Source organism: Vicia villosa, unplaced genomic scaffold (assembly GCF_029867415.1).
Source record: "Vicia villosa cultivar HV-30 ecotype Madison, WI unplaced genomic scaffold, Vvil1.0 ctg.000262F_1_1_1, whole genome shotgun sequence".
Taxonomy (NCBI): Eukaryota; Viridiplantae; Streptophyta; class Magnoliopsida; order Fabales; family Fabaceae; genus Vicia; species Vicia villosa.
Window position 1 is genome coordinate 441,848 of NW_026705111.1, and position 24,182 is coordinate 466,029.

The 24,182-nt window shown below is 33.5% G+C and overlaps 2 protein-coding genes across 5 annotated transcripts; one reads left to right on the plus strand and one right to left on the minus strand.

Moving 5' to 3' along the window:
* Positions 1 to 772: 772 nt before the first annotated feature.
* Positions 773 to 24,182, plus strand: LOC131626134 (sugar transporter ERD6-like 5). 4 transcript variants are annotated; one of them, XM_058896962.1, is made up of 18 exons: positions 773 to 882; positions 1,996 to 2,187; positions 19,628 to 19,780; positions 19,868 to 19,927; positions 20,911 to 20,976; positions 21,071 to 21,136; positions 21,260 to 21,335; positions 21,420 to 21,484; positions 21,621 to 21,713; positions 21,816 to 21,896; positions 21,974 to 22,058; positions 22,193 to 22,236; positions 22,361 to 22,423; positions 22,501 to 22,560; positions 23,025 to 23,078; positions 23,399 to 23,458; positions 23,555 to 23,669; positions 23,782 to 24,182. In XM_058896962.1, the coding sequence occupies exons 2-18, from the start codon at positions 2,155 to 2,157 to the stop codon at positions 23,910 to 23,912; spliced, it is 1,305 nt and encodes a 434-aa protein (XP_058752945.1). In that variant the 5' UTR covers positions 773 to 882; positions 1,996 to 2,154; the 3' UTR covers positions 23,913 to 24,182. The 4 variants fall into 4 exon arrangements, 2 of the variants coding, with proteins under 2 accessions (XP_058752945.1, XP_058752943.1); XM_058896960.1 differs by lacking the exons at positions 773 to 882; positions 1,996 to 2,187 and adding exons at positions 18,775 to 19,216; positions 19,377 to 19,551; XR_009291049.1 differs by lacking the exons at positions 773 to 882; positions 1,996 to 2,187; positions 23,555 to 23,669; positions 23,782 to 24,182 and adding exons at positions 18,761 to 19,216; positions 19,377 to 19,551 and having other exon boundaries at positions 22,511 to 22,560.
* Positions 14,512 to 15,439, minus strand: LOC131626136 (histone H2AX). Its single transcript, XM_058896964.1, has 2 exons — positions 15,150 to 15,439; positions 14,512 to 15,033 (listed from the first exon to the last, which is right to left on the minus strand). Exons 1-2 carry the CDS (start codon positions 15,339 to 15,341, stop codon positions 14,812 to 14,814), a joined length of 414 nt encoding a protein of 137 aa, XP_058752947.1. The 5' UTR covers positions 15,342 to 15,439; the 3' UTR covers positions 14,512 to 14,811.

A 24,182-nucleotide genomic window follows, 5' to 3' on the forward strand; every position in this document is an offset into this window, starting at 1 on the left:
TTATATCAATATTCTATCATTAATACAAATAAACTCATTTGTTTTCTTAAGTTTATATTATTTCATATTTATCATCTTCAACATTTGTATTCTTCCACTTGCATCTACATAAATATTCTTCTTCTTCTTCTTCTTCGGAATTTATGTTTTAATGTCAGAAAAATTCAACACCTCTTCAAACAATCAAAGTTGTGGGACATTTAGATTTATGCTTAGAAGAAATAAGAGGATAAATGTTTTTGTTAAAAGGTGTGTGTTCTTCGTACAGTTACAAATATGAACAATGTGAATGTTGGAAAAATAGTCTTGAGGTTGTAAATGTTATGAAAATCAAATAGAAAATTGATGTAACTTTTTCATGTGATTGTGAGATGAAATTGTTAATGGAAGGGATATGAAGATTGAATGACAAAAAAAATAAAATTTTCAAGTTGGAGAATGAGTTATGAGATGTTTTAGATTGAGATAATATGTTTTGAATTTCTACTATTTTGTTTTAATTTAAGAATTATGTTGTTATGAGAAAGGTGTGACACCGTGTCGCTAAATTTAAATTATGATGCCTCTAGAATAATTGATGTTTCAGTATATATTTGATGCGTCCGGAGATATATGTCAAAAATCCGAAGGCATTATACTATTTTTGTGTGGCGCAATAGAAAATTGTGGGGTGTATTAAGAAACTCTCGTATTCTTTTGAACCTTTTTGTTATTACAATTTCCTCAAGGCCCATTTTCTTTATGCAAACTCTATAGGCCCATTTGTTTCACTATAAAAGTACCAATTTTATCATCAACTCATGTCCTCTTGATTGAAGGAGCAACCTTACATCCTTCCTTTTTCGGTTTCATCGCATATGCTTTGTTCCATCTTGATTTGCGGTGAGTCCTTTTTCTTTTTTCTTGTTTTGCTTGCATATCCTGCGTTCTTTATTGCAAGACTTTTCTGTTATTTTTCCAATTATTTGCATTTTTTATTCTTTATTTTGTTAGGTTAGCTTTTTCTTTCTTAAATATCGAGGAATCTAAACCAAAAACAAAAAGATAAGCTTAACTGAATTTATTTATTTATTTTTGTTGAAATGATTTAGATCTCAATGATTTCTTACTCATGATTTATGTATGTTTAGATCTTTGATATGTGATCAAACATATTCATAAATAATATGATTCTATCGTTTAGATTTACAAATAACATAAATTGAAATATGATGGAACTTATTTTATGATTTGATGCAATTGGTAAATACTATTTAGCCTATTTTTGATAGGGTTAAACAGTGTTTTCAAAATCGGATCGGTCATCAAACCGGTGAGGGTATTTAGTCACTGGTTCATTAGTTGAACCACTGAGTCACTGGTCGAACCGCATGAATAAATCAGATTAAATCGGATAACTCAGTTGAATAAACCGGTCTCTATTGCAATACTATATATTTATTAAATCGATCGTACCAGACGACTTAGTCTCAAAAAAATATCACAACATCTACAAAATTTTATAATTTTAAAATATCATAATTTCACATGTTTATTTTTAACATTCAAATTAAAAATATAATCATCACTCACAACAAAATTATACAAAATATAAATTTAAATAAATTTTAAACCAAGTATAATTAGAAAAAGTTATTTCAAATAAGGTTTGAATAAAGTCTAATTATATTTTAAAAGAGTATGCACTTGAACCATCAGTTTTCTAAAATCGTCGGTTCATCGGTTTTTTTTTCCTGGTTTTGACCAGTTCTCACCGATTCAATAGCATATCTAATCCAACAATTAAATCAGACCGGTGATCCCTCCAATTTTCAATCTGATCGGTCTGACTGGCCGGCTCGGTTCGGTTTTTAAAACACTAGTGTTAAATATGTTTTTTTTTCTCTTAAAATTATCAAATTAGACCCTTATTCCTATTATTCCTTTTAAAAATATCATGTTTTATTCCTTTTAAAATTATCGTATTTTCCTTTTGTAAATGGGAATTGCTTGTAGGTGAAGTGCTTGAGTCTCAAGTGGAACAAAACGTGAAAAGTATGCTTTAGAGTTGTGGATGGTAGAGATACGATGATATGATCAAAAGAGACAACTTCCAAACCTTGTGATAAAATTTCATCACATCTTAGTCTTCAAAATCAAAAGCACCAAGTTCCCATGCTATTGAATTCTAGTTCTAAAAATTCACAGGTATGTATACATATTTTACTTTTCAACGATCACAATTGAGTTCCTTTAATCTTCTTAATATTATGACACAATGTAATCAAAATTGAATTCAATCAATTGGTTTGATTGGTTGAATCTCTTAGAACATAAAACTTGAACTTGTGAAGCAATAGAGGTTTTAGTGTTTGTGGAGAAGATAAAGTGAGAGAATATGAGAATATTAGACAGAATTATTGAAAGTGAGAAATTAAATTTTCATTAACTTTGCAAAGTATATAACAAATGGTATTTAAACAAGCATATTACAATAATTGAGATCCTAAAAATAAGCAACTAAACAAGCTGAAAAACATAAAATGCAATCATGTAACCAGTTACATCATCTCATGTAACCGTTACCACTGTAAATAACAAACTAAGAAATTAAATTCGTGATCATGTAACCGGTTACATCATCTCATGTAACCGGTTACCACTGAACCAAAATATTTTATTAGCTTTCTAGAAGTGCTTACTTCAGAAGCTGAAGCTTGCAATCCACCTCAAGTAGTCTATTACATGCATTTGAATTATTATACTCATCAACTAACACACCACCTTAATTCATATGCTCCAAGTTCTCCACGCCCATGCTCCTGAATCTTTTGAACACATCATTTGTGACTCCCTTTGTCCAAAAATCCGCAACTTGGTCTTCACTTCTTCAATATCTAAATCTTAACTTGCCTTCACTCATTAGATCCCTCAAGTAGTAAAACCTCATCTCAATATGCTTGCTCATCCCATGGACAATTGGATTCTTAGCAAGATTAATCGTCGAAACGTTATCAATCAAGAGTGTGATAGTCTCACCCTCATTGCTGTCCAGCTCCTACAATAGATTCATTGGCCACACGGCTTAGCACACACACAGTGACGCGACAATATACTCGGCCTTACAAGACAAGAGTGCAACTACATGTTCCTTCTTAGAACACCATGAGACTGATGCTACTCCGAACATAAAGATGTATCCGGCTGTAGACTTACAATCATCTTTATATCTGCACCATTTGGAATCGCTAAAATCGAGTAAATTGTATTTCTGCCCGTATCCGTCGTGGGAAAGAGAATTTTGCAACCAATATACCATTTTACGTATCTTAGAATTCTTTTGATTGTTTCCAAGTGAGACACCTTCGGTGTCTCCATGAATCTACTTGCAATACCGACAGTAAACACCAAATTTAGCCACATATTGCACAAGTAACATAATGACCCAATCAATCTCCTATATTGAGTAGGATCTACATCCTGCTCATCCTCACCTTTGGACAATTGTAGCCTTGCTACAGCCGGTGCTATGGCAGCATTACAATGCTTCATATCACACTTCTTCAAAATTTCAAGAGCATATCTTCTTTGATGCATTAGCAGTCCCATTTTTGACTTGTGGAACTCTATGCCAAGGAAGTACGTCATAATGCCAAGGCCACTCATTTCAAATTCTTTCATAAGTCCACTCTTGAACTTATAAATAATCAACTAATTGTTGCCCGTGATCAACAAATCATCCACATATAGACAAAGTATGATCACACCTTCACTTGTATCCGACTTCACATAAATTCCAAGTTTATACACACATTTCTTGAAACCAACATCAACTAGGAAATCATCTATCCATTTGTCTAAGCCCTCATAGCTTGCTTCAAACCATATAATGCGTTTTTCAACTTGTGGACCCTTCCCTCTTGATTCTTCACAACAAAACCAAAGAACTGTTCTACATACACCTCTTCCTCAAGCGGACCGTTAAGAAATGCAGATTTCACATTCATTTGATAAATGGACCAATTGTTGTTATTAGCAATGCCAATAACTAGTCCAATGGTCTCAATCTTAGCATCCGGAGCAAATATCTCATCGAAGTCTATACCTTCTCTTTGCAAGAATTCCTTTGCAACTAATCGAGCCTTATGCTTGACTATTTCACCTTTGGGATTTGCCTTCACTTTATAGACCCATCTCACACCGATTGACTTCTTTCTTTCCGGTAGATCGATCAACTTCTAAGTACTATTTTTCTCTATAGATTCCAGCTCTTCTTTCATTGCACAAACCCACTTTGGATTTTTTCATAACAATAAGATTTTACCAAGGTTCAACCATAAGCTTTTATTATTTTGACTTTGAATTTACTCACGAAACACATCCAAGAACTAACACCGAAATGAATACTTTTCGAATATGATATAGTCCTATTTGAAGAGTTGAAGAGTTGATGGAGGATTTAAATGAAAGGTTAAAGGTTTTGAGACGAGACTTAGAAACGTAGCATATTTTTTCAATTAATAATGTATCAGATACATATCATTTCCGATACTCATATCTTGTTTAGGGATGTAAATGGATATCCATGGAAACAAATACTATGATATTTGTGTCTGCCCCGTTGAATAAATATGATATTTGTATCCGCGTCATATCCGTGCGGATATCTGTTAAGCGGGTACTCTGTGGGTTTTAAGGTATCCGCGAATATTTACAGATATCCATGGATAACAATTTTTTTCTATTTTTTTGTCCAATCCATATCTTTTTTTCCTTCTAAATTTACAAGTATCTGCGGGTTTTAGCATACACAAAAAGTTATTATCACACATGATCCATACAATTCGCTTTCAATTTAAGAACCAAATTTCATCACATTATTTTCCTTCTTTTTTTTATCCAAAACATAATATTCATATATTTCATTTTTTAACCTAAATAAATAAAAGATACTCCATTCGTTCCTTTTTAAGTGTCATTTTAGCAAAAAGTTTTTCAACCAAGATAATAGATTGTTATCATACCCTTATTTATTTTTCTCTTTCCAAATAAATTCAATCACACACTCTCTTTTTCCAATAACTAATTGAAAAATGTGAGGTGGGGTTATTGAGAAAATAAGGGTATAATTGACAAATTATAACTGATCGTACCTGATCAGAAGGATTGTCAAGGCCTGCTCGGAACTGGGTCTTTGAGAAATGAAGGTGGGTGTACCTGGAAGGCACTCCGATGCCAAAGTAAGAAAACGAGCAAGGGAGAGCAAGTACAAGCTAAAGGTTAAAAGAGAATGAATATCTGACCCTCTAGTGAAAGAGAGAATTTATAGCCCCCAGCGCTGGGCCATGATCTCGCTACTGGGCTGGATTCCCAGGCTCAATTATGAGACTGCCAGGTTTCCTAGGCGGAAATATCGGAGATGCGTGAGTGCTCTCCGTCCTGGTCAACCACTCTAAAGTTCAAGGGGGGCACAGTCTTTTAGGGACTACGTGGACTCTGTATTATTCAGGGGGTTGGGTGTGAAGGGACCCTGCGAGGAGAAGAGTCCTCGGAGGGCAGGTGCTCGGAGGAGCACTTGTGCCGGGCATCAGATGGCTCGCGGGGAACAGTTATGCTGGGCACGGAGTAGGGGAGCACTGCTCGCTCTTTGTAGGCCATGGGATGGTTTGGACCCCCAAGGTTAAGTGGGCCGAAAGTAGATTGGGCCGAATCTTGGCTCAGTCCAGAACAATGACATTAAATTATAAAACAACACTTAAATAGGAAAAAAAATCTTCTAAAACGACACTTAAAAAGGAACGGAGGGAGTATTGTGATTGTGAGTTATGGTAGAAGAACGGACGATGAACGAATAGGAAGGGAGGCACTAGTTAGATAGAGGAAGGGTGGTACTTGTTGGTTGGACGATGAAATTGTTGAAGTGAAATATGGAGTATTAAAGAAATTTAAATATGAAATTGTCAAATAAAATTTGTATGAAATGAGAAAGGTTTTCTTCAATTAAAATTTCAAAAAAGAAAAGAAAGAAATATAAAAAAGACAATTTTAAAAAAAAAAAATTAAAAAGTCAGAGTAGTAAAACTAATAATATTGAAATAATTTTATAATTTATTAAGAGATACAGATATCTGCGGACACGAGTATCATTAAACCTGCATTTAGGGGTGTTCAAAACCAAACCAACCCAATAGAAAACCGCAAACCAAACCAAACCGAAACCGCAAAAAACCGCATTTGGTTTGGATTAGTTTGGGTCATCTTATAACAAAACCGCATGGTTCGGTTTGGTTTGCGGTTTGTATTTTGTAAACCGAATCAAACCGCATTATGTTACAACCTAACTTTTACTTAAGTCAATTCCAACCAAACTTAAATCTATTATACCTTAGCATTAATTACGAACAATTTTCTCATCCTTAGACATATAATTTCAGTCCTGATCTTCTCACATCTCTAATAACATTATCGCACCTTATTTGCCACATAAATCTTCCCTCTTCTTCTATAATCTCTACTCTTATATTATTTCTTTTTCACCTTCTCATTTTTATGTAAATGTTCTGTATTGCAGTTTCGTTTTTATCGCAGATCTTTTTCTCTAATCTCTCAACTTTTTTTTCACCTTCACTAGTTTCTCGTCTCTTCTATTTTTTTTGCTTCATTATAATAATTTTTATATTGTTTTATACTATTGTTTTATGTTTAATATTCCACTTTTGTCTAATTTAATTTTTACATATTAAATAGAAAATTGTTGTCAAAATATGACAAGTTTTGTTGTTATTTGATAGTGTATGAATGTCTAAATACAAAATTATGTTCTCATCTATATGTATATGTATGGCTCAATAAAATATTTGTAAAAAACCGAACCAACCGAACCAAACCAAACCACATTAGTTTGGTTTGGTTTGGTTTGAATTTTTTTTAAAAGCCAACCGAACCAAACCATACCGCACAGTTTTTTCTCTTGCGGTTCGGATGATTTTTTTCGTCAAAATCGCCCAAACCGCACCGCGAACACCCCTACTTGCATCTGTATTCATTAACAAACAGGTATTTAAATATTTATTTATTTATTTTATCCGTGAATATCTATTAAACTATCCGCCCCATATCCGTGACGGATTTTATCCACAAATATTTGCCTATACTGATTTTTTGTCATCCCTAATTTTTTTCTTACTTCATTGTTGCGACAAAACACAACATACGTACCCGCTGAAAACCCAAAATCTTAAACGCTGACTGTAATTTAAAATCTTACATATTGATATGAATGCTAACAACACTTTCTCTTACACATACACTTTTAAATAATTTTTTATTCGATAAAATTTATATGGGTTCTACCAAATTTATACTCGACCTTTTTATTTAGCGATTCATATGAATTTCAATCAGTAAAAAAAATAATACAATAGTGAGTGTGTTGTTAATAGTATTCATGTTGATATAAGTAATTGTGTTTGTTTCCCCATAGATTTTACTAGATTTTTTTACTCAAGATCTTATACTAGATATGTCCACTTTATATAGTTTTCATGCTCTTATAAATAATTATTTACTTTAAGTTGAAATTATTCGTTGAAATGCAACCGAGATGAAATTTAACCTAAGGATTAACTTATGATAACTCTATCATAAAGACTCAATCAAAACTTGATATAACTATCTAAGATGTTGTATAGGTTCGTAAATAGTTTTTATGTGTAATAGAGTCACAATTGTTTTATTTTATTTTTTATTTCAGAAGATGCAATGTAAGCAATACATAAATGGTAAAAAGAAATATGGTATTGATAATGCCAAAGATCAAAAAAGAAAATCACCTTCTCCTGTCTTATGTTCAATTCCATCAGATGGAAAAAGGACTAAATATGATTCCCCTGCCCAAAATGATAGGGTTGATTTTTGTTCTATTTCTAGACAAGACTATTCTCACCTAAGTGACGTTGAAGATTATGCAAAGCGACCAAATTATCTTATGAAGGAAGAGAACTTTTACATTCATGCTGGGGATTTAATGGATAATAGTTATTCTTATGATATCGCGACATCAATCAAAGAGAAACTAAAAGAAGAAGACATGGAATTCGCTGACTCTCGGAAGAAATTTTTACCTTCTAGGGGTAGCCATCTTCCAAGACCATTTATTCCCATAGGACCTAGGTTTCAAGCTGAAGTTCCTAAATGGGAGGCCTCAACCAACATAAAACAATATGATAGTGATGATTGTTTGAGGTGGTTAGGCACCCAAATTTGGCCAATGCCTTCTTTATCTAGAAATAATGCAAAAAGTATTGAAAAAGGTAGGTCCGACTCAATCTCGGGCGAGAACCTTGAATCAATTGATCGTGTTAAAAATCATGGTGAAGCTAGAGAATGCTTAAAATCGAAGGTTAATGACACTTTCTCGAGTTGGAAGTTTGATATCAAGAAAGAAGATGTGTCAAAATCATGGACAATGGAAGAGGAGAAGAAATTTGATTATCTAGTAAAGTTGAATCACTTATCAAGCGATACAAAATTTTGGAAGCTCACCATGGAGTACTTTCCATCCAAATCTATTGAGTGCATGAAGAATTACTATTACAATGTATACATCCCTAGATGCATGAGTATAGAAAATAAGATCTCCCTTTAGCACATTTGATGGTGAATCAAAATGATAACTAAGAGATTGAAGGTGCATGTTCATCTAAAGGTATGTCTATGACTTCAATTGTCAAAAATTTGAAAATTGCAATATTGAAGGTGTTAGGAGCTCCATACCTAGCTCATACATCTTCAATATCAATATCATTTAGAAGAATGTGTTCTAAATTCTTAAAAGTTAAGTCTCTATAGTTATGCATAGTTGATATTTTAAGAAATTTTAAGAAAAATTGGTCCACTTTTTGTATATCAATTAATTGTTGGAAATTGTGTTTTTATTGTAGTTTGTCCTTAGCTGTCTAATTGCAGTATTTGAATTGTTTTATTGGAGTCATAGTATACTATAGATCTCTTATTGGACCTCTTGCATTGTACATGTCTTCAGCTGCGTTTGATTTGTTAAAAAAAAAAGGAATTCAATAAAATAACTTTGTTTGTATTCTGTTTGATGTAGAAACTAATGGGACAGAGCAAAATATATGATAAGAGATTGGACAAAAATATGAATTCTTGTGTCTTACTAAACTATAAGACAACTTTTTGTTCCAAACACAAATTATAAAAAAAAAAGTCACAATATAAATTAATCTCTCTATTTAATATCTTTAGGTTTAAATATGTTTTTTTGTCCTTATAAATATCTCAAATATTAATTATAGTTACTACTAAAAAAATGATATTTTTTTATCCTACAAAATTTTTATGCATGTAGTTTTAGTCCCCCTTATTTTTTACAATTTTGAAGATTATTTAATTACCTTTTAATTTTTAAAATAAGAATTTTTTTAAATTTAAAAGATAATGATAAAAATTATGAAAATCTCAAATTAAAAATAAAATTTTGAGTTTTTTTTTTTCAAATAACTTTTTATAACGTTCTAAACATGTCTACAAAATAATTATTCAAAAATACACATTGATTTAACAACATATACTTAAACTACGCACATAATAATTTTGTAGAGACCAAAATATACCAATTTTTTTTAGGAATCAAAAGCAAAATTTGATCATTTATAGAGACCAAAAACATATTTAACCCATATCTTTATTCATAAATATAATTCTCATTATTTAATATTTTAATTTATAAATATAATTTTAATATTTTATATATCAATAAATAATATTATAGTAAAACTTATATAATTTTTGTCTGCTGCATTGACATATCAAATAAAGTCAAGTAAAAAAAATTATCTCTTCATCTTTTCTGTTTTCCTTCTTATTATTTAATATTTTAATTCATAACAATTAAAAATTTTAATATTAATAATTAATTATATAGTAAAATTTATATTATTTAGTCAAATACATTGATATATAAAGCAAAATAGAGAAAAATGTGTCTAGAGTATCGACCATCAAACACAGTACAATACAAAAAGTTATCTTGTGTTCTGCATTGTCTAATACCGTTTTGTTAAAAACTTCTTATTTTACAAATCAAACGCACCTTTCAAATTTGTTTAGGCCCAAGAGTGTCAGAGTGCCGTGGTGGAAATTCTACCTTGAAGTTTGTTTAATTTTTCAATTTTGGGAGAAATTTTTACTATGAAAAAATAATCTCTCTATTCAAGCCGGTAGATTATTATGGGAAATTCTTATTTCACCCTATGCTTTTCTAGTCCACCACATGAAATTCCACAAATGTCCCCTCAAAACTAGAAGTATATTTTCGATACGCACCAAAAATTGAAAAACTCTAGATTGGAACCGGAGATATATTTTTGATTTTGTATCGGAGATATAAATATGGTTTTGTTCTAGACAAGAACCAGAATAACATCAGTAAATAACACCATTATCACAACAAGCAAACATTACATAAGGAATTGTAACATAAACACAGGAAATAAGAATTTTAACAACAAGCAAACATTCCAAATCAACGTCCGCGTGGACGTTGCAACATCATGATAATATCATCGACCGATCTTGAAATAGTCACATCTAGCTCGATTAGAACTTTCTCCTCGAAACTGGTATAAGTATTCCACATAGTCCGCATATCAGCGATGTTATTTAGGTCACGGTTGATGAACAGAAGTTTCCCCTCTGTATCAAGAGATGGCGAGTGGTACTTGATCTTTTCAACTTTGCGATTGTCGCCATAAGGTACAACTTCCTGCAATGTTATATGCACTTCTTCAATTGGAGTATACATGATGATCTTAAATTCCCGTGATGATGTGGCGCCGGTAAAGTGGACAACTCCAACATGCCATTCGATGTTCATTTTCATGTTCATTTCTGGTTTTTGGTGTTGTGTTATGAAGAAATATGACAAATGAGGTTATTTATAATAGGTGGATGCAAACATGAACCATACAAATCATATATACTTTTGTCAGAGGGAAAACTAGAAGTGTAACTCCAATTCAATATCGGAAATATATTTCAGGTTAGTGCCATAAAGCTGATAAAACAGAGCAGAAACAACAACATTAGAAAATAGACTTCATGTATTGAAATATTATATGTTGGCCAAACTACAAAAATGACTATATTTCCACAGCATAATACATGAACAAGATGACATTTACGATAAAATGAGATCTAACTACGCAAATGACCCGAAAAAATTTTTGTCGTCCAAATCCACCGGAGACATCCCTTTTGACTTTTCTCTATTTTTTTCTATTTCCATTTTGTTCAACTTGTTGTAGTCTTGCATTCTTTCAATGAATTGGCCCGGCCAAGTCTCGGATGGTATGATCAAAAGGAGACCATGCTGGTTACTGTTTTGGTCTATATATAGTTGCCATAATATTGAAAGTATACTTCCAGTAATATATAAATAACAAGGTGGTATCATTTCCCGCTATACTAACCGAGAATATATTTCCGGTTCTAAATCGGAGATATATATCCGTTATAGTTTTTTACATTTTGAGGAGCCAAACCCAATTTGGCCTATTTGTGTCAAATATGGTGCGTACCGAAAATATATTTCCCGTTATTACAGGGGCAGAAACGGAATTGCACGGGATCTTTCTTAGGACTATGGGGTGGAATAAGAATTTTCCATTATTTCTTCCATTTCTCTTTCCTCCAAATTTGAGAGTTTGAAGAAAATGATAGAAAAAGTAGGGAAGAGTATTGTGGAATATAAAACTATTTTCTACAATTTTTTGAAAAAGTATTTTTTTTAAATGACTTTATCATTAATATAATTTTAATTTTTTGAATTTAAAAAATTTATCTAATTTTTTAATGAATTTTCTAAAACTCATACAAAATTTTTGTTTATTAATTTTTTTGTTTTAGTTCATATAATTTTATTTTTTTTGTTTCGATCATTTTGTTTTTGGTTATTGTTCATTTGTTTTAATTTCTCTAAAAAAAACGAACTCAACCTTTTTCTTTTACTTATATTTTTTTTTTTGGATTTAAGTGTGAATGTTCGGTCTTACATCGATTATGAATCAACAAAATATTAAGGGGAAATATTGTATCAAAATCTCTTGTAGTCTTGAATCATTGACTCATTATTGCTTCAATGTTTTTTTAGATTTCCCCAACAAATATATATGAAGGTAGTCTTCGGTTACCATAAGGTCTACGAAGTAGAGTAGAATGGCTATCAAATTGTCGGAGATGGGGCGTTTGAAGCCCAATGCATTGTTCATGATTCATCAATGTGTTGATTAAGCGAACTTTGAGAAGAATTATGGTGCAACAACTTCCAAGGAGGTCTTTGATATCTTGGAGAAAAGCTGTGAAGGAGCCGAGAAATTCAAGAAGGTGAAGCTCCAGACGATACGAAGGCAATATGAAATTTTGCAGATGGAGGAAAGTGATATTGTATCATCCCGATTTTTATTAGTTATTTTATTAATTATATTAATTGGTGTTTTTATTAATTATTTTATTTATTTAATTATTATGTGATATGATAATTATTTAATTATGTGTGTAATTGTGCTATTAGGTTAATTAAGTTATTAGGGAGATATAACTAATTGGGCCTAAGTGGTAGAAATATAATATTAGGTGGATTGGTGGATTAAGCCCAATTAACTTAAGAGAAGATAGTAGGAAAATAGGGTTTTAAAGGTTACACTATCTTTTTGGGAAAGGAGAAGAGTAGAGAAAAAAGAGGAGATTTTGGGGATTCTTGAAGAAGAAGGAGTTTGATTCAAGGTAAGGGGGAGAATTCCATTATCTTGATTATATATGTATGCAATGTGTAGTAGTGTGATAAGTATTTATTCCTAAACTTCATAGAGTTCATAATGTTAGGGTTTGTGTTGAATCAATGAGATTTTATGATCTTGTCATGTTTAATGTGTTATATGGATGACCCATAATTAGAAACATGAATAGGAACCCATAACATGTGATAAATTACTGTTGGAATGAGTTTTCGTTGGTAAAAATCAGAGTTGGGTTGGTGTTGGATGTGCTGAAAACGCACAGATTTTTTTGGTTCTGGTGTTGTTCGTCGGACGAGCATATGGCTTCGCCGACCGAGTGCACGTTCACATGTGTGCGCCAAGCGAGCGTAGCGGGCGAGGGGTGGCCAAGTTTTTGTCTTGGAGCGCCGGGCGAGCGAGGTATTCCGCCGGGCGAATATGCCATGTTTTGCAAAAATTATAACGTGCATAACTTTTGATCAGTAACTCCTTTTCTTGTGTCATTTGAAGCATTAGGAAGCTAATGTAAATATCTATATGATAGGATATAAATGGTTAGCACTTGATGAATTAATTATGATGTTGTTGTGTGAATAACATATGATTATCTTTATGTTCTTAGTGAATTAGTGGACTGTGGATGACAATTGTTGGCATGATAAATGTGGTATGATATTCATGATGAGTGTGGATGAATATATGCTAATTGATGTGCATCGTTGTGATTGTTATATGATAAGTGTGTTTTGTACAATTGGTGGATAATTCATTGCGTGAATTATTGTGGTATGCGATATGTTAAGATTGTATGGATGATCTTAATTGCATATATTTTGTGATAATTGTACATGCATTCATGGTGGCTTTGATCCTTGTGTGGAAACAAAAGTGGGTAGCTTTGATCCTTGTGTGGAAACATAGGCGTGGCTTTGTCTCCTTTGTGGATTTGGGAGCGGTGAACTAAAGGTTCATATTTTGAGGGCTCTGATCTTGTCCGGATCGGAAGCGTGGCTCTGATTTATAATCGGGAGCGGTGAGCTTGATACTCACATTGTACCACATGCATTGAGTCAAAGTAATTGCATTCGAGTCGGAGTAACATCATGCTTTACAATGCTCCAAGACTTTTTAAATAATTTTGAACCAAAGCCATCTACACCAAGGGCTTTGAGATCTCTAATACTCTTCAAAGCATTTTCAATCTCTTGTATAATAATAGATGTGAACAACATTGATATTTGGTCCATTGTAAGTTGTTTCCCATCCCTCTTTGCAATAATGTCATTACCTTCCATGTTTAACTCGGTAATTCCCATCAACTTTCCATAAAAATCCAAGACTTCTCCTTCTATTGCTTCTTGAGTGGCAAGGATAGTCCCATAAACTTTGCAAAGGTTTTTTCATATTAGTTCTCTTTTGCTTGCTCTTTAGGATTGCATAGAAATATGAGTTATTCCCATCCCCAACCTGATCCAATCAATCTTAACCCTTTGCCTAAGAACTCACCCCTTTGCCTAAGAACTCACCGGAAACACCAAAGAAAAAAAAAACAAAGGTCTATATATAATTGTAATATGTGTATTTTAGTCTACCCAATTAAAATCGTGCTTAATATATGATAGAACATCTTATGCCCAAGTTTGAGGTTTGATAATCCATCATAAACTACATTTCATTTCAATTTCCACGATTTTGTTAAAAAAAATTGATTAGCATAACCTATATAAAGAGACACTTATTGAATGGAAAATAGCATCAAAACAATTTTTTTTGGAACACACCAAGTTTCTTTCATTCATGATAAACAAATGTATTACAAAGAAACATCGACAAGTCCTCCATGTATCCAATAAGACTTTTCCAAAAAAATCATTATTTGACGTGATTTTCCAGTGAACAAATATTTTCGAAAGCAAGATTCAACATGTGAAATACACCATCCAATTTAGTTTGTGTCATCTATCACTTGATCAAAACCAGTGCAACCAATTTGGAGTAACGAACCATGTATTTTACAATTGCTGCAAAATAAACCCTAGAATTCTTGAGAAGCAGATCCAATTTCTCCCTTTCCCTTTCCAACCTTCTTAGGCAACAAAGTCTGGTGAATATTAGGCAAAACACCACCATTAGCAATGGTTACAGTTCCCAAAAGCTTGCTCAGTTCCTCATCGTTTCTTACAGCTAGTTGAATGTGCCTTGGTACAATACGATTCTTCTTGTTATCCCTAGCAGCATTCCCAGCCAATTCCAAAACCTAAATCACAAACAATTGAGAAATTCAGATGCCGATTATCAAATATAATGAAAAAACCCTAACATCCAAAACATTACAATCATGATCGATCTAAATGAAAGCAGAAAGAAGCATACCTCAGCGGCAAGATATTCGAGGACGGCGGAGAGGTAGACGGGAGCACCGGCACCAACACGTTCGGCGTATTTTCCTGCCTTGAGGAATCTAGCGATTCTACCGACGGGAAATTGAAGACCGGCCTTTGAGGATCTTGAAACAGATTTGGAAGCCTTTGGCTTGCCTCTTCCGCCCTTGGTTGTAGAACTCATTTTCTGATCGGAGAAGAAATCGAAACCCTAAACCTTAGTTTGTGAGATTCAAGAGACTGAAAATTGAGAAGGCGAGAAGAGAGTTTTGATAATGACTTAACTAGTGGAATGTTCTTATATAGTACCCCCATCCTTTGTATTTATTGGCTGAGAGGGGTGACGCACGGATTGCCAGCGTGGCACTATTTATTTAGAATCGCGCGAAAGTATTCATTCCGTTTTTGGGTATTTTCGAACTACACGCGCCATGTTAATATTTTTTTTATTGAGTTGGTAAAGACGTAAAGTCATAAAAATGCTTTAGTATTTTTTATCGATATCTTTATTATTAAAAAAAATTGATTCTAGCGATCTATATCAATGAAAATGTTTTTTCCATTCTGTGTATATTTGTAGGCAGGGGTGATCAAAACCAAACCAACCCAATAGAAAATTGCAAACCAAATCAAATCAAACCGAAACTGTAAAAAACTGCATTTGGTTCGGATTAGTTTGGGTCAGTTTTTACAAAACCGCATGGTTCGGTTCGGTTTGCGGTTTGTATTTTGTAAACCGAATCAAACCGCACTATGTTACAACCTAAATTTTACTAACTCACATTCAACCCAAACTTAAACTTATTATACATTATCATTATGATTACAAACAATTTTCTCATCCTTACACATATAATTTCAGTCCCGATCTTCTAAAATCTCTAATAACATTATCACACCTTCTTTGTCACATACATCTTCCCTCTTCTTCTATAATCTCTACTCTCTTATATTCTTTCTTTTTCACCTTCTCATTTTTATGTAAATGTTCCGTATTTCAGTTTCGTTTTTATCGCATATCTTCTTCTCTAATCTCTCAACACTTTTTTTCTTTTTCACTTTCACTAATTTTTCGTCTCTTCTATTTTTTTGTTTCGTTATAATAATTTTTATATTGTTTTATGCTATTATTTTATGTTTAATATTCCACTTTTGTCTAATTTAATTTTTACATATTAAATGGAAAATTGTTGTCAAAATATGACGAGTTTTGTTGTTATTTGATAGTGTATGAATGTATAAATACAAAATTATGTTATCATCTATATGTGTATGTATGACTCAATAAAATATTTGTAAAAAACCGAACCAACCGAACCGAACCAAACCGCATTAGTTTGGTTTGGTTTGGTTCGGATTTTTTTTAAAAGCCAACCGAACCAAACCAAACCGCACTATTTTTTCTCTTGCGGTTCGGATGGTTTTTTTCGTCAAAACCGCCCAAACCGCACCGCGAGCACCCCTATTTGTAGGTGTCAGTGCTATAATGTTAGTCAAGTATATTGTTCATTCAAAATTAGTTGCTTCTTGAGTTGTTTTTAGCTTATAGCAGAACAACTCAACTCTTTTTCTCTCTTAAACTTAAGGGTCAAACGAAACGAAACCAAACCTCACCAATGATTGTTAAGTTGTAAAGAAAAGGTCAACATTTTTGTTAATGTAAAAACTTATGGCAGCGTATCGTTGTCTATTAATTTTTAGATTTACAAGTCCCCGCAACAAATGTTGAAGCACCTAAGTCATCTTTGATGGATCTGTTTGAGTAGCGTCAAGCTCGCAAGTTCTTTATTTATGTCCAAGATTATGAGGCAAAATGATCCCAAATCTCATGAAAGACTTGATTTGAACCAAGTTACACCAAGCTACAAGAGCTTGCAATTATTCAAACACCATTCTTTACTTTCACTACACGAAAATATTAAATTAGCCAGGTGACTATGCCAGGTGTTTTTCACCTCGTTAATTAACGCACTTGCGGGGTGATATTCACCTCGCAATACTTTTTTTATATAAAAAAAAGATAAGATTTTCCATCTCGCAATAGATGAGGAAAAATTTAAAAATTTTGAAAACAAAGTTGCGAAGTGATAAACACCCCGCAATGGTTTTTAAAAATTTTGGGGGGAAATTCACCTATAAAATTACTGTTGCGTCAGTGGTGGTAGGGAGCTGTATTGGCACGTCAGATTTTGCAAGGGGAGTTGCACCCTGCAACTCCCAATGGTAAAAAAAACATTGATTTATTCTCTCTCTTTCCATTGTAACCCTCTTCCTTCTTCATATTGCTCTTTTTATTTTCTCTCAAACCTCTCTCACGAGTTTCATATGTTTTCTTCTCACACCTTGTTTCCAATCAAACTCTCATTATTTCTCAATCCAAATTTCAACAAAATCACATATTAAACAGGAACAAACAAACAATTCACAGTAATTTCTAATGAAAATAAAAGGTTGAGATGGAGATAAGGTGTTCCACTTCTTCGCCACTTTGATGAAGAAATAATGATTTGAATGAATAGATGAATATGAGTAAGCCTTTCTTAAACTCTGACTTTTTTGGTGACTCATTTGATATTAACCCGTCCCAAAGAAGAGATGTCCTTATTTTTATACCTATCAGTGATAGATAATTAGCTCAATATTAATCCAAGATTTGGAAGGCAAAAAATTACCCATTTCCTTGTGACAAAGTATTTAAGAAGAGTGAGTTAAAATACTAGAAAATAGAAAGACAAATGTTGACAACAATGATTACTGCAAAGTAATTGAGGCCATACATTTATGGGCATATAGTCATGGTAAAAATGAACGAGTCATGTTGAAGATATCTTTACATGTTGTGAACATTAAAAAAATGATTATCGCAGTTATACATAACCCCTCTCTAATGAGGTCGAGGACGCGCATATCCTAAAAAACTTTTAAGTTGCCTTTGTTGGTAACCTTCATCTAGAAGATTTCCCCGTATGGACATGTTACCATCATCAACACTCATATAGCGATAATATGTGCCACTAACTCTCTAAAATGCAAACTTGTTTCCATAACTTTGAAGAAGGTAACATAAAGATGATGCATGAGCCTACCCAAGTTTTTTGTAACCAACTACAAATACCTCTTTAAAATGCAAGCTCATTTGCATAACGTTGAATGAGAGGAACCATAAAAATGGTACATGAGCCTACTCAAGTTTTCCGTAACCAACTACCAATAACTCTCTAAGAAACTGATTCGCCAATTTTTCACGAGAAAAAACCATAAAGTATCTAAGTCCATTATGTTTAATGTTCTCCGAGGATAACCTGAGTCCTTGAGAAATTATTTGACGTGATTTAACGTGCCAATTATTAAAGTGATGTAAATGTTAGAAAGCACACTTGCAGAGGTGAGGCGACGATAAAACAACTGAAGGAGAGACAAGATGCTTTGAAGACGCTTGCCAAGGGGGCAATCATTCAGGTTTGCACTTAGCTTGCAGAAGTGGAGGGTTTGAAGCAATTAATTGAGAAAACTCGTGATACCTAAAAAGGTTTGGAGGAGCGGATCTCCTTGCTTAAGGACGAAGCTGTGGCGATCTCTTCCATCATTTTGAGATCTAAACGTCTCAAAATACCCTATAATTAATTCTAGACTTCTAAAATTGCTTTTGACTCTTACAAAAACCAGTTGAAAGATGTTATGCTATTAGGGCAACTCTTCCTAAGTGAACTCAAAGCTCAATCCACATTTTAGATCTATCCAACTTTAAAATCAATCTCGCATACAAACCCACATATGATAGACACCTCTTGCATCTTGCTATCGTTGTTCTCTTACTAAAGCATTAGTTTTGCATGTACCCACTCTTTAGTTTACATTTCAACCATTTTCTATATTCACGCATCCTCATCATATCACACACACGTATCTTGACTTCTCATCGTCGAAACCACCGTGCGATTTCAAAATACCAATTAAATCAGAATCACCGATATCTCCAGGCAGCGCCACCGCAGAAACGATGTTCGTTAAAAACAACACTATCCAATTCCCCACTACCAGTTTTGCTCAACACCATAGGTATTCACTCATTCACAACTAACTTTTTCATTCATAACTAACTTTTTCTCTGTAGTAACAAGACTCGAGAGATTAGTCTCTGCGGTTGCGAGCAGATAATATCGTTTTTATACATGGATAAAAACTATAACTAATCTCTGAATCTCTTTCCTACTAAAAGGATCGAATCTTCAAATCCTCTTCTATTCAGAGGAAATGCCGAATCGCAACAGCGTAGTTCCGATGATGATGACGGACAGAAGCAGAAGCAAAATGCAACTTCTTCTGTACCATCACCGACTCTCACACTTACCACTCTTGTAGCCGTTTTTGGTTCTTATGTTTTTGGAACCGCGGTAAGCTAATTTGCTATTTTCTTTCAACAAAATGCATTGCAGAAAATCTCAATCAATTACTGGTTTTGTTTTGCAGGTCGGGTATTCGTCCCCTACTCAATCTAGAATCATGATTGATCTTAATCTTGGTGTAGCGCAGTTTTCAATTTTCGGTTCAATTTTGACAATTGGAGCTATGATTGGTGCTATTGTCAGTGGTACAATAGCAGATTACACTGGGCGACGTCTTGTAAGTTTCCTCCCGTGTTTATTTTAAATTGAATGTTGTTGTTTTCCACTTTAATTGAATTTGGTTATATTGTGTTATGATGAGTAGGCTATGGGATTCTCACAGCTATTCTGCATTTTGGGATGGCTTGCCATAACAATTGCAGAGGTATGTAGTTCATTTCTTCCACTTTATTCCTGAATTCCATAGTTTTTGGTTGTGACTTCATCTCGTGAGAACAGCCCTACTGTAAAGATTGATCCATTTGGTAGAAGAGCCTCATGGCTTAAGTATCACATTATGCTTTCTTATTTACTTAATGTTGGAATTATAACATTTTCTTTATGCTTGCGGCGTTCATACTAAACGAACATGGCTAACGCAAGTACACAACTTATGTTTATTCCAAGGAAGGGGTAAAGGACTTCCATGGAAATGATATTGCGTTGGATGTGTGGTAAGATTGTATGTGATAATATTAGAAATGACAATATTAGAGAGAGGCTTGTGGTAGCACCTATAATAGAAAAGATGGTGGAAAACAGACTTAGGTGGTTTGGGCATGTAGAGAGAAGACTTGTAGTTTCAGTTGTAAGGAGTAAATCAGATGGAGAGGACTCAAACAACTAAAGGTAGAGGAAGACCTAGAGAAACTATAAGAGAAACTATTAAATATTAATATGAAAGATCTCGATATTAACGAATTGGATAAAAACATGGTATTCGATAGAATATTAGAACGGAATTTGATCCATGTAGCCGACCCCACTTAGTGGGATAATGCTTGGTTGTTGTTGTTGTTGCTGGAAATTTGAAGTATAAGCCATGATATTAACTAGGAGAAGTTGCACTTAGCTCTCCTAAGATATGCTATACACACGCTCTTCTATTTTTTTAAACAAATAATCAATTGGATCCTTATTTGTTGAAGAAATTGCATTCCCCTCCCTTTAGGTTTGTTTAACTGACACCCTTATTCTGAGTGTAATTTAGGGGACAGCAATGTCATTTACAAAATATAAACAGATAGACAAAGTTGAGCTACAAAATGAGACCTACTAAGATTCTATCAGTTGAATGCTCTTCTTATTTCCACGGGTTTCCTCTAGTTCAGTTGTTGATATCTAATCTTTAGCGGTGCTTATTTGAAGGATGCTTGGTGGCTTTACATTGGAAGACTGTTGGTAGGATGTGGGATAGGCCTGCTATCTTATGTGGTAATTTTTGTGACATGTTATTTGTTATGATTGCAATTAAAACGATATTCAGTCACCGAAAGAATACAAGTAAATACTTTCCTTTACATAATAGGTACCAGTTTATATAGCAGAAATAACACCAAAGAATCTTAGAGGCCGATTCACTGCAGTTCATCAGGTGAAGCAATATTGTAATGATATAATATTAATTTGCTCTTTTTGGTGTACCTTGTATTTTAGTATATATCATTGTAGCACTTCCAGGCACATTTCAAATCTCTATTTGATTTTATTTTGACAGTTAATGATTAGCTGTGGGATGTCATTAACTTATCTTATTGGAGCATTTGTAAATTGGCGGGTTTTGGCTATAATAGGTAACATTCTTCTTTCTGGTGTTCTTTTCACATAACAAAACCAAGTGTTTGTTATAATTCTCATATTTTTCGTCTCTATCTCAGGAATTGTTCCTTGTCTTATACAGCTTCTTAGTCTTCCCTTTATTCCCGATTCTCCTAGGTGGCTGGTGAGTTGTCCGTGATATGATTGTCTGGGGCCGTATGTGTTGGACACGGCCTGCCCAAGAAGTTGGAGTTTTTTCATCATTAGTTTTGTCTTCGAGTCGAGATATGTCATCAAGTGATAGTCGTCATCTTCTGCAGGCAAAGGTCGGCCGCTTGAAGGAGAGTGATTCTTCATTACAGCGCCTTAGAGGAAAAAATGCTGATGTTTATAAAGAGGCCAATGAAATCCGAGTATGTAATTACTTTTTGTACTTTAGAATACACTCTTGTGTTGCAAAAGGAAAAAGCAAATTAATTAAAATATCATCTTATGAATTGTACTTTTATTTGTAGGATTATACCGAAGCCCTTCAGCAACAAACAGAGGCTAGCATTATTGGCTTATTTCAATTGCAATATTTGAAGTCCCTTACAGTGAGCTGTCTAAATTAGTCCTATTCATGGATCATAATTTTTTTTGCAGACTTATGATATTCACCTACTTTGTTTAGGTAGGACTCGGCTTGATGATACTACAACAGTTTGGAGGGATTAATGGCATTGTTTTCTACGCAAATTCTATATTTACCTCTGCTGGTATGTGCAGGTTCTTTTCTATGCTAATACTATTTTTACTACTACACGACAAATAAAAGAAAACAAATGCAAAAATATTAGATTTACAACGACATCATGATTCGCACAACTGCAAAATTTCTTATCCATGACAGGGTTCTCGGAGAGTATCGGAACTATAGCAATGGTTACTGTTAAGGTTCTTAATTCTCTTTACACAGTTTCATCATTTATGTTGGTCTAATTCTGTATAAGAGAATGGACTCACACTTCATTACTGACTCCTGAGTTTCTTCAGACAATTTCATCATTTGTGTTTGTAGATTCCAATGACAATTTTAGGAGTAATTTTGCTGGATAAATCTGGAAGACGACCACTTTTACTGGTAATCTGTTTGAGATTGTATTCCTTATTTTGCTAGCTTTTGTAATTTCTGAATCCGAAATTTTGACTCTTATACAGTTGTCTGCAGTGGGAACTTGCTTAGGATGCTTCCTCACAGCCCTATCATTCTTCTTGCAGGTTCTTCTAATACCAAAATATATGCTCTAATAAATGTTTTTCGGATGAATTATTAATAAATGTCATGTTTGGAATGACTTATTTAAGCTTATCTACTGGTACAAGTACTTGTGAGACTGTTTTGGATTTTTTACAAAAATAACTTATAACTTAATCAGTGTTATCAACTAGCGGCGCCATGGCCGCTATGGCGGATATACATGGCGGTTATTGAGCTTGCTGCAATGGTAAATATTAGCCGATATTGTGAGTTTTTCCGCCATAATCCGCGCAAAGTGGCCGGCATGGCGGGATTTTGGCTCTCCGTCATGGACTGCCATCCGCCATCAACAACACTGAACATAATTTAAACATCTCTTTTCTTTTGTTATAGAAATAGCTTATACATTAGCACTTGTATGCCATACACACTTAATAAAGTTGTTTATCCAAACAACATTAATAGTTAGACTTGTCTTGTGCAGGACATACATAAATGGAAGGAAGTCAGTCCTATTCTGGCACTTGTTGGTGTACTGGTAATAATGCTTATGCAATCATCCTCATATAAGTCGAATTTTGGACTATAATGTGAAATCTCCTAAGTGATGGAGTAAATAGTTACTCTATTTTGCGAGTCATTAAAATCTTAGTCAATTGCACAATACTATTAGAATTTCTTGCACATCTAATGAAGTTCTCACTAAAACTTTGATGATGTGTGATGTGCCCCATTCTCGTAGATTTTTTCAATGGCCTTGAATAGTTGTACTTTCCTTCACGTGATAGAAATGATTTTAAGACTTTGAATCTATTGACAAATAAATATATTTCTCTTTTTAATTTTGTTAATGACCAGGTCTATGTTGGATTTTTCTCGCTAGGAATGGGAGCAATTCCATGGGTTATAATGTCTGAGGTAGCTTCGTCTTAATATGCCTGAACTAATGAAAATACAAATCCAAACATAATAATTCCTCAGCATGATGATGAGTGGTTATATTTCTTTTTCCAGATATTTCCTATTAACGTGAAGGGTTCTGCTGGAAGCTTAGTAACCTTGGTTAACTGGTTGTGTTCTTGGATTGTATCATATGCTTTTAACTTCCTCATGACTTGGAGTTCAACAGGCATGCTTGCTTTTAATCTTCATATTCCTCGGTTCTTGAATGAGTTTAATTTTTTTAATTATGTAGTACATATATAAGAAATGAAATTGATTATTGTGTTATGTTTGGCCAGGAACTTTCCTTGGATTCGCTGTTGTATGCGGCTTCACTGTTATATTCGTAGCAAAAGTAGTTCCTGAAACCAAAGGGCGTACACTCGAAGAAATTCAAGCTTCTTTGAATTCAAATTCAATAAAGAGATGAATTCAAAATACACAAAACCCAGTAAGAAGTTTCAAAAATGGAAGATTGATTCTAAATGAAGCTTCCATGAAACATCCTTGCCCATACAAAGATGGAAAAGCGCGAAAATTGCATTTGCAAGTCTCACAATTATTGTATTGTAATAGTGTGATTTTTACTTCTTTTTTTTTTCTTGACAGAATGCGATTTACACATCCTTAGAAATAGGTCTTAAATTATGCCAAAACATCTTTGTTTTCTTTTTTGGAATTTTATTGGTATTATACTCAA

Coding starts and splice junctions, on each gene's coding strand:
- LOC131626136 (XM_058896964.1), bottom strand. CDS start 15,341: ATGAGTTCTACAACCAAGGGCGGAAGAGGCAAGCCAAAGGCTTCCAAA. Junction 15,034..15,149: donor TCGAATATCTTGCCGCTGAG/GTATGCTTCTTT, acceptor TTTGTGATTTAG/GTTTTGGAATTGGCTGGGAA.
- LOC131626134 (XM_058896960.1), top strand. CDS start 19,158: ATGTTCGTTAAAAACAACACTATCCAATTCCCCACTACCAGTTTTGCT. Junction 19,552..19,627: donor CTTATGTTTTTGGAACCGCG/GTAAGCTAATTT, acceptor TTTGTTTTGCAG/GTCGGGTATTCGTCCCCTAC. Junction 21,485..21,620: donor CCGATTCTCCTAGGTGGCTG/GTGAGTTGTCCG, acceptor CATCTTCTGCAG/GCAAAGGTCGGCCGCTTGAA.